General features: G+C 35.4%; 1 protein-coding gene across 3 annotated transcripts in view; it reads right to left on the reverse strand.

The window, feature by feature from the left end:
* Positions 1-13226, reverse strand: part of PKP4 (plakophilin 4) — a 76238-nt gene that overhangs the window by 40769 nt on the left and 22243 nt on the right. For 2 of the 3 annotated variants that reach the window (XM_010563043.1, XM_010563042.1), the window contains exons 3-6: positions 8825-8859; positions 4057-4188; positions 3713-3903; positions 2328-2886 (exon numbers count right to left, since the gene is read on the reverse strand). In XM_010563043.1, the coding sequence (XP_010561345.1) occupies positions 2328-2886; positions 3713-3903; positions 4057-4188; positions 8825-8859 (917 nt within the window). The remainder of the gene's footprint in view (positions 1-2327; positions 2887-3712; positions 3904-4056; positions 4189-8824; positions 8860-13226) is intronic. The other variant, XM_010563041.1, reaches the window with a different exon arrangement.

The following is a 13226-nucleotide window of genomic DNA, read 5'->3' on the forward strand; positions in this document are numbered from 1 at the left end:
TACTCCTGTTCTTTCTGCTCTTGGCATTCTTTGTTTATTCTGTGATTTCACCAGTTTTGTTCTCTTAATTAAATTCTTAAGAGTAAAGATGACCAAATATACTTCCCATTGTACTACAGTAAATAAGTGTGACAATCACATACATCCCACTTGGTCTCAGACCAGCATTCCTCATGCTTCTCCTCCTACACTGCTAACCTAATTTTTTCAATCTTACAACAAAATTTATCGTCATCTTTCTTGCCTAAAATTATATGCAGAGATAATCCACAAGATTCACTCACTACATCAAACATAAATTGTTAACATAGTTAGAAAAAAGCTAGCAAATTAGTATGTAACATACGGGTGGTATAGCTAGGGCAAACACATTTTTAAATGTGTAGCCATTCACAAATTCAAGTAGGGCATAAAACCATCATAATTTTTGGTTTTAAATTAATACTGTTTTGTCCACTTCGGCATTACCATTGTAAGCTGCTAAAGCTTTAGCAGCTATCAAAGCAATAGAATATGCTAAGTGAACTATGCAAAGGTAATGAAATGATGGAGATTATGGAACAACTTCAAAATACAATTAAGTAGTGATGTGTAACCAAATGTATCCTGCATTTAAGTATTTTTCCCCCCAAAATCACAGACCTCCTGTATCACAGTGTCTGCAAGGAAACCTTTGGGGGTCTCACAGGTCATGACTAAGAAACCACATCTATCGGTGGTGAAAACAGAGGGACTTCACCAAAGCAAAGCAGGCAACTGGAGCTATGTCCAAAGCAAAGCAGGTAATTGGACCTATACCTCCCAGATGACAATGCTGCCTCCTGAGAAGACACTCATATTAACATTACAGTTTTCCCAGAACATGCACCACATGGATACCCTTCTTAGAGGACTGTAAGCACAGAAGGAAGAGAGGTCCTGATCATATATCTGTCCTCTCCTTCAGCTTACATAGCAGGGAATAGTTCTGGATTATATTAAAGGCTGCTACAGTACTAACCTTCCCCCCCATCCAAACCTCCTCTCAGAAAACTGATCATATACAAATTTGAGTTTAAGATGTCAGGTATTATACTGAACTGTTCCCTCTAAAGAAACATGAAAACTAATTTATACTAGAAAATGTAACATCTTTTTAATAATACTGAGGGATTCTTACTCATAGTTTGTAACCTAGAGCACAGGTAAGTCATAGCATTTCAAGTTTCCTGGAAAGATTACAGTGCAGATGGCTATAAAATAAGATGCTCTCTAAGCTTGACTACCACAGCTCCTAACTACTTCCTTAATACTAAAAGCATTAAATTTAAAGCATCTGTTTCTGAATTACTGATTCACTATCCCAATAACTGCTTTTTTCTAAAGATGTATCAGTTCACCTGTTTAGACAAGGTGATATTCTCAATCAGTGGTATTTGTAAAATACCTTAATACTATTTTAAGAGTACAAGATTGCTGTTACATCACAAATTATGCAGCCCACTGGACTGCATTCATTTAAACTACTGAATAGCCTTTCATGTCAAACTGGGGGGTGGGGGGTGTCCCCTTATCAAACTGGTAGATTACTGCGTCTTGCAAACAGAGGTGAGGGAGAAGACACATACCTTTTGCTGAAAAATGAGAATATTTTGAGAATTCCTGCAGTATAACAGCTTAAAAGAAAAACCAGACATTGCAGTCTGTTCAAAAGAGTCTATGGTCTAACTGCAAAATGACCTTGTCTGTGCTCATTTAGATGAAAGTCAGAACAAAACCAGCAACACACACAGAACTTAAAATGTAAAGTAACTGCATCTTAATAAGAACTGCCTCTCAGATGAACAGATTCTACCTTTTAGGGCATTATTTTAAGCTAATACTACAATGGTTACCCTATATTTAAGCTGAAGTACTTTGAGATAGCCTAGACATATTAGGGGAAAAAAAGAATAAAATTCAATGGTACAAAGTTATATATTTTAAGAAAGAACTAGACATTAAACTAGTTCCAGCCTAGTATCTTTTACTTTGTGTATAACGTGCACATACATTTAAATGTACTTTATCTTCGAAAATACTGAAATGCCTCTGTTTGGAAGACTCAGAATTCTACTTAGCTACTTAAAACATACGATTTAGTCTAATGCAGAGCTAGCAATCTGGTAATTAGAGAGAAACTCATGGCATGATTGATACATAGTGTTTGACATCAATATTTACAACTGATTTGATACATCCACCACAGATTTCACAACTTAGTGCTACAACATTTCATCCATAAAAAGCCTAGGTGTTTTCTACAGCTGTAGGTTTGTTTTAAGCTGTGTCTTTACCTTTTTACTAACCTGTAAGGCTATCTGGACGTGGAGGGACCATTCTCTCGTATATATCATACTGCTGTCCATATTGTTCAATATCATGAATTGTTCTTTGCAGTGTTGCTCCCAAATGCTGTGGAACTGCAGTCATGCCAGAACGCTTCGGGGAAGAAGATCCCAGCTGAGTTTGGGATGGAGAAGCTACTCTGGTTTGTATATCAGTAAGGGCAAGAGGAGAGCCGACTCTGACCGATGTCTGGTACTGGGAAGTCCCGCCATTGGGATTTGCCGTCTGTCTGGATGTAACCGAGCCAATCCGCCGCACAGCCGTCGGGGAGGCAGGTCTCTGAGCAGCATACGGGGATGCTGCCCGCTGTACTGGCAGAGTAGTGGATGCGTACGCATGAGAAGTAAGGGATCTTTGCTCAGTAACTGATGGAGAACCATACCCGCTACCCAGAGACGTTCGCAGCGACCCCCTTGAAGGGGAAACACCTGTGCTGACCATGTAAGAGGGAGACTGTGCTCTGGATGGGACTGAACTGACACGTCTCATGACTCGGTTGGTAGTAATATTTACTGAAGGCTGTTTAAAAACAAAAACATTTGATAGATTTATCATTTAGGCCATATAGTGGATACTTTTCTCCCGTAAGACAGAGAAGTCAACAAGAAATGCACACAATTTAACAATATATAAAAGCAGCTGAAGACTAGCTTTTACCCTAAATGTAACTCCTTCCAGTTTTCCTATAAAATAACTTTTTTCAAACCAGTATTTCTTAACATATAAAATGGCAATTTAACATTGAAAAACCATTCATTCCCCATTTTTATTTGGCTTTCTATGTTAATATGCACCTATGCTTGCTTTCCTCACTACTCCACTGCTTTGGAGATTCAGGAACAGTAATGCAAAGAGTTCTAGTATAAGCTGAAGAAGTTTTGTCCATTACTGTCTCACTATCATTCTGATTAATGAAAAAGGAGGGTAAAAAAGCCAGAAACAGTAGAAGGTACAGGAACACAAATACCATCTTCATTTAAGCACTATGTTTACATACAGGCTAAATTCTAGGAGGTTTTCCCCAATATCACGACTGAATTTCAAATGAGTGATACTTTCTTGAGATTATATTAGCAGTGTACTCTGCAGTCAGGAGTCCTCAGAAGTTCTACTTAATTTCAGCTGCTGTGAATGAACCAGATCACATGCATGCTGATTTCAGCAAACAAGTCCATGTGTGCTGCAAGCCATTTCTGCTTTTTAACTAGTAAAGGTGTTAAATAAAAGTGTAATTTAATGACATCGGTTATGGCCTATACAAAGGTAGGTCCAGCTATTCGACTACTGTCTTTAAAACTGTGTTATAGACAGTGTACAGAGATAAAGTGTACTATTTTGAGCATACCTGGACTGAAGTCTGCCCTTCAGCTCGTGAGCTTCTCACCAAATGGTTATTAGCAGTTCCAATGAGGGAATGCTGCTGTCTGTTTTCTGATTTGCTCAAGTTTTGGCTGTTATGGAAACTGCTTACTTCCTGGTAACCACTGTCAGAATAAGAATTCATTTGTGTTGAACTTCTTGAGTTACCTACAGACCCTGTAGATATGAAGCCAGTGTAAGAATAAAAGCATCGAACAACTTCACAAAAATATTATATAACTTTGTTATTTGTTGCATTCATAATTGTACTACATTTTTATACAGTCAATATAGAAATATATTCTAATATTTAAAAAGCACACAACAGACCCTCACTTTCATGGAGAGATGTCTGTTCTGGTGAGTAGAGGTTCCCTTGTTCTGGTTCTGTCCTAATGTCATAGGCATTGGTATGAACACTCTCTGACACTTGCGGTTTGTTTACACTGGTGGTCGTAGGATCTGAAAGAAGAAATTGATTAGATCAATCCAACGTTTCATATGTAAGTTTCCTGCAAACTCAATCATAATAACAAAGAACTTACTTCCACCATGAACAGGGTCTACTGGTAGAGAGGTATCATCTACCAAACTATATGAAAAGAATGTTAATACTAACATCTGAGAATCTTCTTTCCTGTAGTTTTGATGTCGTTCTACAATTCTAATTTTTCAAATGTACGTTCCAACCTATTTTAATGAAAAATGTAATTGATTACCTGGTAAGTATACTTTGCAGAGTGAAACACTGTGCAACTGTGTTGTAGTGCACAGAGGGTAACTATCACTTCTCTTAAGGTCCTATAATCTCAAGAGCTTCGTAAGTGAAAGGATGAGTTGAATTTCATCCCTGTTCATGTACCATCAACAGAAGTTGCTGCAAATTTTATACATTTTTTACTTCATATACTACTATCCAAATGTTTTTAACTACTCTTAAGCTGATTTCAGTTCTAAGAATATTAGCTGAACTTTACAGACAGCAAAGTGCCATCATACAGAAGGGAAAGTAAAGGAGACATCACAACACTGTCATGAAGAAAGGAAAAAGTTAAACAGTCCAGAAAAAAAGGGCAAAGATGAAGACATGAAACAACAAGAAAATTTTGACAGAACTATTAAGCATTCAATTGCCATCATGTTACACTTATTGATGAAGAACAGGCATCAGAGATATACATAGAATCATTTAGGTTGGAAAGACCTTTAAGATCATAGAGTCCAACCGTAAACCTAACACTGCCACATCCACCACTAAACCACGTCCCTAAGCACCACATCTACACGTCTTTTAAAAACCTCCAGGCACAGTGACTCAATCACGTCCCTGGGCAGCCTGTTCCAATGATTGATAACGTGAAGAAATTTTTCCTAATATCCAATCTAAACCTCCCTTAAGGAAGGGGAGTAGGAAATGTGGGTTACATTTAAAGGTAACACCAGATACATAAATTCTTACTGAAGAAATACATGAACGAGCCTAGAGTGGAAACCAAAAGGAAGATGCTAGGAAGCAATAGTCTAGTAAAAACTTCTGTGACTGCTTCATGTCAAAAGTTGCGAGTTGTGGACAGTGAAGCTTGCAAAGTGCTCTTTGAAAATGAATGTAACAGCACATTGCAGAGAGGCAAAACTGTAAGGAGTTGGCAGAAATTTGATACTAGGAGGAAGACAGAAAAAAGGGCTGAAATAAATTCTAACAAAGCTAACAAACTTTCTTAAACCAACAAAGAATACCCTGATATAAAAATCTAGTGGCACTCATGGGAAAAAATCCCACGGAAAACTAACAAAACACAAACCAAAATAACCCTGACAGATGAGCTGTTGGAAATTCTTCATAACAGTTGTTATTACAGTATACTTCAAAAGTGAAATAAAAAAGAGACTATTTGTACCTATCAAGCTGTAAAGAAATGCTCTGATTTTTACCAATAGCTGTATGCAAAAAGCTGTTGTCTCACTATTTGCACAATTAGCCATAAAGGAACATTCATACTAAAAATGTTACTCATTAATTGCTATTATGAGGAATGTTTGAACACTATTCAAATACCAGATTTAAAAAAAAAAAATTTAAAAATCAGTACATCTCAGAAATTATGGGCAGTCAGCATAGTTATCAGTAGTACATTCTTAGGTCAAAACCATCTAGTAAAATTTGACACTCATTAATTTACTATAATAGGAGTATTATGACCAAACTTAATTAAGATTTAACAAGAAGTGTTACTACACTTTCATTAATTTAATCACTAGTATGCCTAGAAATGATACAGAGCACCAACACTGAAATAACGCACTTCCACAGCTCCTGTTACACTAACTCAATAACAGATCATAACAGACATCTGTGGGTATTACATACTCTTTGGAATAAAATACTTGCGGGGACCGAGACATTTAAATTATGATTACATTCAACTTCAGTATTTTCATCTTCAATCTTTTTTGTCTAAATAATATAAGGCCCTGTTATTTTAGTTACTTGATATTACATGATACTAAATCAATGTCAAGCTCACAAATAATCAATTTTGGGAGAAACACGTAGAAGAACAAAGTTCCAATTATGCAGTGCTGTACAGATGTTCCTAAGACAGAGGTCTGAATGAAAACCTCGCTTCCATCACACATTTGCCACCAAGCAAATGCTTTCACTATGCTAAAAAATAGAGATTGTTTAGGATCTCTAACAAAGGCAAGAATGCACAATAAAATGAATTGTTGTCTTTCTATCTCTCTCTGCTACTATAAATGAGGGGAGTGCCCTGAATGAAATAATAGCCTTTTTCTAAATGGCTGCTGATCTAATATTCTATTTATAAGCGTCTGCAAAACAACACCTTTTTGTATTTCTGTTAAAAATTCTGTATAATTCTACTGTGCATAAAGCAATTACAGCTAAGGTGACATCACATCTTCTACTGAATTTTTTTTTTATATAAACTACTATCTGCAGTGAGGAAAAGAAGTGATTTAAGGGAGTGTTTTCATTCATCTTTAATTTCAGTATTTTTCAGATTGCAGTTGGTAAAGCATCATCTAGTGACATTTCTTCAAAACAAAGCTCAAGAGTGAATCTAAGTAAAACCTACTCATGCTATAGTAAAACCTATATCATGCTATAATCACGGCATAAATGTAAACATTAACCAAAATGTATATCAAAGTTCTAAACAAAAAATGTATTTTTTTCAAATATGCCCACTTCTGAGCAATTGCTCCAGAAAAGCCTCAGTTACGTAGAGTTGTGAGAAATATACATCTAGATTTATATTAATGCATACAATATTTAAATAGAAATATGATTTTTTGCCATATGTTAAGTGACTTCTTAGCAGGGATGTGCACAGGAGATTTCTAAAGAAAAGAAACACAAATGGGAGGAGAGAATGAAAGGATAAAATAAAAATATGAGCTGCATCGATGAGAGAAAGAAAGAGAGCAACCAACAGAAAGTCAAGGAGAAAAACAAACAACAGACAAAGAGTAAGTTACAGGAAAAACTGAGGAGGAAATAAAGAAATGGATAGGGTTGGATGAGATAAATCATCCAATAAATGACTGAGGTCTGTCAGAAAGTATCTTTACAGTTGTGAACTGTCACTGGAACATTATAGAACCACGGGAAATTATGTGATTTTAAAAAAAAACAAAACACAAAAATAATTTTCACATTGAAAGCATAAGTAAAACTAATTTCTCAATTAGTTGAAAAAACAAATTTGACTTCTGTTTAAAAAACATTGCTAAAAGAATACCTCGAAAGCACCATCATGACTAGCAAAATTTAAATGCCACAACAAGTAGGCTGTTGAGAATATTAGATTTGAAAGAAAGGAAAAAAGCTAATGTGTGCCTCACCTCAGCTGAGGCGATACCATGGTGGCAACTGAAACCATGTAAATACAATTATGCACAAGTTTAAGAGCTTAGCCTCTTAATAAAAACAAAAACCAGCAATGGGTAGGGGAAGGGAAAGTAGATAGTTTGAGAGACTTATTTACCTAAAATAGTCACAATTATCATAATTATGAATATGCTTCAGTGAACAAGCAGATAACTACAATGTGTTTATTCTTTGTACAGCAGAAACTGGATCGCTTTTAAAGCTGCATGCATCCTTATATAAAGATATGATATTAATACTATACCGAATTTGGTTAATAAAACTTTTAACAAGCTACCTAAAATGCTAATTGCATTTTGACTACATTAGACCAGGTTTACTTAATATGACATTCTGTCAAGACTACATGATTGAATTAGAGAAACACGATCCAGTGCAAGAAGTAATTCGCAGGGAGTCAAGGTCCCATCTCTGGTCCTGCTGTGCGGTTTTGACATATTGACTTCTGCACATACACTTCATCACTCTAAAGAGACAACCACTGTCCAGAAGATTGACTTTTCAATGTTAAATATTTTAACTGATGCAGAAAGCCTAACTAGTTAAATGCTCTGATCTGTGAAGGACAGATTGGATTATTTCAAAAGACACTTGAATGTCGCTTTTAAGATACAGTCCTATCCATTCCACCTAATATACTCAAGAGTAGATGTAGAAGTACTACAAGACAAACGTTTCTTGTTTTGGGAAAAAAGTTTGAGCTATCCTGAGATACAAAACAGAAAAAGAACTCTCAGAAAAACCTTCACTTATTGGAGATTTTCTCAGTTAAGTAAGAATATCTGTAAAAAGAAAATAAGTTTTCAAGCTTAAATATACAGTGTTTTTTCATGATCCTTACCTGCCAAGGGGAAGACTCAAACGTATTTTTTAATTAATTGCAAAGGAGAGCCAATACACAAGACTGTTGTTATGGTCACATCAAACACAAAAATGCAAAGGCACAAAAAGGTGCAAGAAAAGTACCTGCAACTACCTCTAAGCCAAAACAACCTTTTACAATAACAGAGGAACACACAAATCTCTTCACGTGTGAGAAAGAGGATATTAATATTATACTTTAGAAAAGATAGTTGAAAAAGATATGTAGCATTGCTGCTAATGTTCAGTTCACTTCATAACAAGAAGTGAATGCCAAGAAAATAAAGTTTGAGGCAAGCAAAATGTACACATAAAAGATAATACCTGACGATCTCCAAGGAAATGACTTCTCAGTAGAGCTGCAGAAAGAAAAAAAATTATCACAAAAATGAACCATGTGGCTAGTTTGGATTTTTAATTTTTTTAACCAGAGCATACAGAATTGTACAAAAAACCTCAGCAGACAAAGTTTCAATAGCCCACGTAAATAACACTCTGCAGCACTTTACACCTGACAACTAAACCATTTGTTATTGATTTTAATTTTGTATTATTCAACGGAAATGCCCTGTAACTTACTGCATGGCAAATTATCAAGCAGCCTAACTTATCTGCAACAGGACAGACAAGAGCATGACTTGTGATACGCACTTGCTATAAAGGTGTAATGACATAAATAAAATAGTATATAGCAAGTGTTCACAGTCATATGTGCATGATTAGCAGTAAACAAACCACTTCAAAGACAGGAGTATTCACTGCTCGTGGTAGGGTCTAGCAAGGGAAGTTTGGGAATCACAATTCTTGAGCATTTTGCTTCTACATGTAAAGCAGTTTGAAAAAAATGAACAGAAACAGACCTACAGTTTTTACTGTTATTTCATTTTCCAGTTTTCCAGAGAAAATTCTGATCCTTTGTATGTGATGAGAAGTCAAACCATCTGACACATCAAAACATGTACACCTCTAAGTGTTAAGAAGATAACGGATTTTACATTGTCAAGGTTAAAGAGATGCCTTAAGATACAACTATTTCACAAGATCAAGCAGTTGTTTAGTATCAGTGTAAATGCTTACTTGTCTTATATTTTTCCAGTAACTATTTTATATCAAACTATCTTAACCATTTTTTCTTCTACAAAGCAATGTTCTTTCATGTGTTGATAACAGTATTGATGCACGACTACCTTTGCAGACAAATGCAAAATTCATCCATGTATTATTAAAATTAGATACATTTTTCCATAAAAATATGTAGAGTATTTCCTCACTCTACATATGAACTATCAAACTTTGAATATTAAATCATTTTTGCAATGATTATAAGCTGCTATCTTCCAAACAAAAAGCTATTTAAAGAAAAAATAGGCAAGTCCATCAGATTTTATGATGTCTAAATATCAGCATGAAACTGTGATTTTGGGTAAGATGTACCTATTTCTAAATTAGTATTATTTATTTTACTTCTTTCTACCACAGCTACCAATTACAAAAAACTTTAGCACAGCAACATGAACAACACTAGATACTATTTTCTAAAACAAAACCAGTCATTTAGGAGCCTTTTTTGGAAACAAAGTATTTGTGGTATTTGTGTATAAGAGTGCTAAACTTGCATACTAGCACAAACTAAACTACAATTACAATGAAATGTAAAGAAAAAGGAGAATTCAAATGCAGGCTTCAAGCATGTTCAACCTTAAGCCAGGTTCATATCTAGGTAGTAACAGAATTTTTACTATGTATTGGCTATTCTTTCCCTCAGTCTACAATTTTAGTATCTTTTGGGGTGCTACACTTATTTTTTCTTTAGAATGTAGATAAAGTGGACCAGTTAAACAGACTGAAACTTGGTGTATAGAATTACAGGTGAAGAGTTGAACTCCAGACTGAGGCTTTCCAGGCTCATCTGCCTTCAGAAGTTTCTTTGTGTTTGACTGTATTTCCGAGATGCTTGTGGAGAGAAGGGTGCTCAAACACAGACCATCAAATTCAGGTGCATGCCTGAACTTTCAGATATTTTCTTTTTCCTGAAGGACCATCTTGTCCAAGCCCAGAAGCACAAATATCTTAAGTTTAGACAAAGACAAAATCACTTAGTGGTACTGGAACAAAAGTCCAATGTCAGAAACACTAAGTAAGTACATGAACAAAAATCAAACTACATGCCAAAACAGGATAAGCAACTAGTTCAATTGAATGTCATCCTGTGGGTTTAAGTAGGATAGTTTAAGAAGTTACCCTACAACCACCAGCAGCTACCTTCCCCAAAACTCAGCTACTGTGACCATGTGAGTTCTGTCATTCCACCTGAGCGCAAAGCCAGGTGGATTAGTTTAAACTACCTTTAGTGGTATAGTTTAAATTGGGATTTAAACAAACCCAGATTTTGCATGACAGAACCTGCTAAGGCGTTTCAGGAAAGAAGGTCATAGCCTCCAGCTAACAGGAGGTAATAAATGGCTACAGATGGTTATTTCTTAAGCTATTACAACTTTCTCCAAAGAAGAACAGACTAAGTGAACATGGTACACAACCTAGACAGCCCCGTGAAAAACCAGAAGTATCTAGAGACAGCCGGAACTCTGCAGCAAAGGAACTGTACCACGATCACCTGGCTATTCCAGAGCAGTAAGCAGTGCCAAGACCACCAAACCTCAATTTTTGCACAGCCTTGGGCTACAGTTAATTGAATTTAAATAAAAAGTTACAAATGTTTCTCATTTCTAGTACACCACCATGGAATCTAACTAGTGCATTAGCTCCAGAATGTTTCTTTGGCATATTCTGGGGATTGTAACTACATGCCAAACTCAATTCTGTGCAACTTCACTCTTTTATTGCTTGCAAACTAAACCTTGTAACTATTTTGATAAAGCCTTTAAAAATATTTCTATTGTTAAAATTCATGAGGAAATTTGTACCAAAACTGGTATTGAATTCAAAAGAATTTGTATAAACCGGAATGAATTTTAATTATTGAAAGCTGAGTTCTGAAAGTTAATCTACATAAATTCTTTACAGACTATGTTCTTTATTCTTCAGCAAGCAAACTTGCAATATATGGGTTCTTTAATCAGTTACTGTTAGACTATTCATTAATACTTTTCTCCACTGAAATGAAGAAATATGAAAACTATTTGACAGATACTGTGAACATTGGCCCCAGAATTCTCATGCTACCCGAACATCAAGTTTTACAGTCTTCACCTTTTACTTCATTCCTCAGACTTTCTGGAAACTCAATTCCTTATAATGAGATGACATCATTCTGGGGTGCTAGGAAAGGTAAAAAGTGCTAAGCATACAGAAATACTTTACTCTTACATACACAAGATTATAAAAACCCCAAACGTATCTCTACCCCATGCATCTGGCTAACTGAACTTTCTTTACATGTACAGAACTTATGAAGGATAAAGGTTGCTCTGACTATGGGTCATAAGTAGAAAGCTACTTCATGAAAAATTAAACTGGTTAACAACTTAACTTGATTCTTATTAAATTATTTTTGCAAAAGTCCATCATCTACCACTTACTGACTTCATCATCTGATTTTGTCACCTTAGAGATGAAATGTTTTGAAGTCACCAAATCTTTCAGCTTTGATAAGTAAGTCTAATGCATTTTAATTCTTCTGTTTAAAAACCAGTGTGGTCAAATATTGCACTGCCAATGAGAGGCTGCTGCCATTAACTAGTCATTATGCTGTCTCTCCCTGATATTAAAATGTAATCTATCTAAAGAGAGCCCACATGTGGTGCACTGCACTTCTAAAAATACTTAATTTTAGCCTAGTATTATCCTTGAAAAAGAATTAGGTTAGTAGGGTAGACATGCAGAAATTCTATTTTTCTTTCAGAATAGTTTGGTATGATGTATAGAGTTTTCAATTAAAGAAGTTAGAGATAAATATTATTACAGTATAGCAGCTATTTTTAAATACTATGGAAGGAAAGCATAGATAAAATATCAGACATACGGTCATGTACATGAAGAGAATTTTCTCTTCCTTTCTCAATCTGCTTCACAAAAGCACAAAGAATAAGTGAAATAAAACATAACTTTACACTAAGTGCAGATAAAATACATACACTGAAACATTAATTTTTTAGTGAGTAACACAAATATTTGGTAACTGAAGATGGAGCATGCATATAAACTCCGCTGAAACCCATCTATTCCCTTTTTTTTTTTTTATCCTTTGCATTTTTTCTTCCCTCACTTGTATTTCCTAAATATCTGGATTTTTTTGTTTGGTTGGGTTCAGGGGGTTTTTTTGTTTTTCTTTTGTCCCTTTCTTAATTTCACACCTTTTCTTTGCCATCTTACAGCTTTAGTTCAAAGCTGGTATCTTAGACACGAAATTAAACCAGCTGCCAATCTGGAAAAAAAAAAAAAATCTGATAAATGGAAAAGGTTGCATATGAGGTCATTTAGAGACAAAACATACCAAGTATCACTAGTACCATTTTACATTCCTCAAGCAACAGCTCTCAAATAAACACTTTCCAGCTTTGGATTTCTAAGTTAGAAAAGGAGGTCAACATTCGTCTCAGTCAAATGGCTATGACAGCTCAAGAACTTGGCCACACTTCAAAGGCAGAACTGGCTGGTCTAGGTCACGGCCAGATCTCTGACAGTACCTGTGTATGGGATAGCAAGGCTACAGGAACAATACTGAAGTTTAAGAAAACTACAGATTTCTAATTCTTGTTACAATGTC

The sequence above is a fragment of the Haliaeetus leucocephalus genome, unplaced genomic scaffold (assembly GCF_000737465.1).
Source record: "Haliaeetus leucocephalus isolate CR32 unplaced genomic scaffold, Haliaeetus_leucocephalus-4.0 Scaffold163, whole genome shotgun sequence".
Taxonomy (NCBI): Eukaryota; Metazoa; Chordata; class Aves; order Accipitriformes; family Accipitridae; genus Haliaeetus; species Haliaeetus leucocephalus.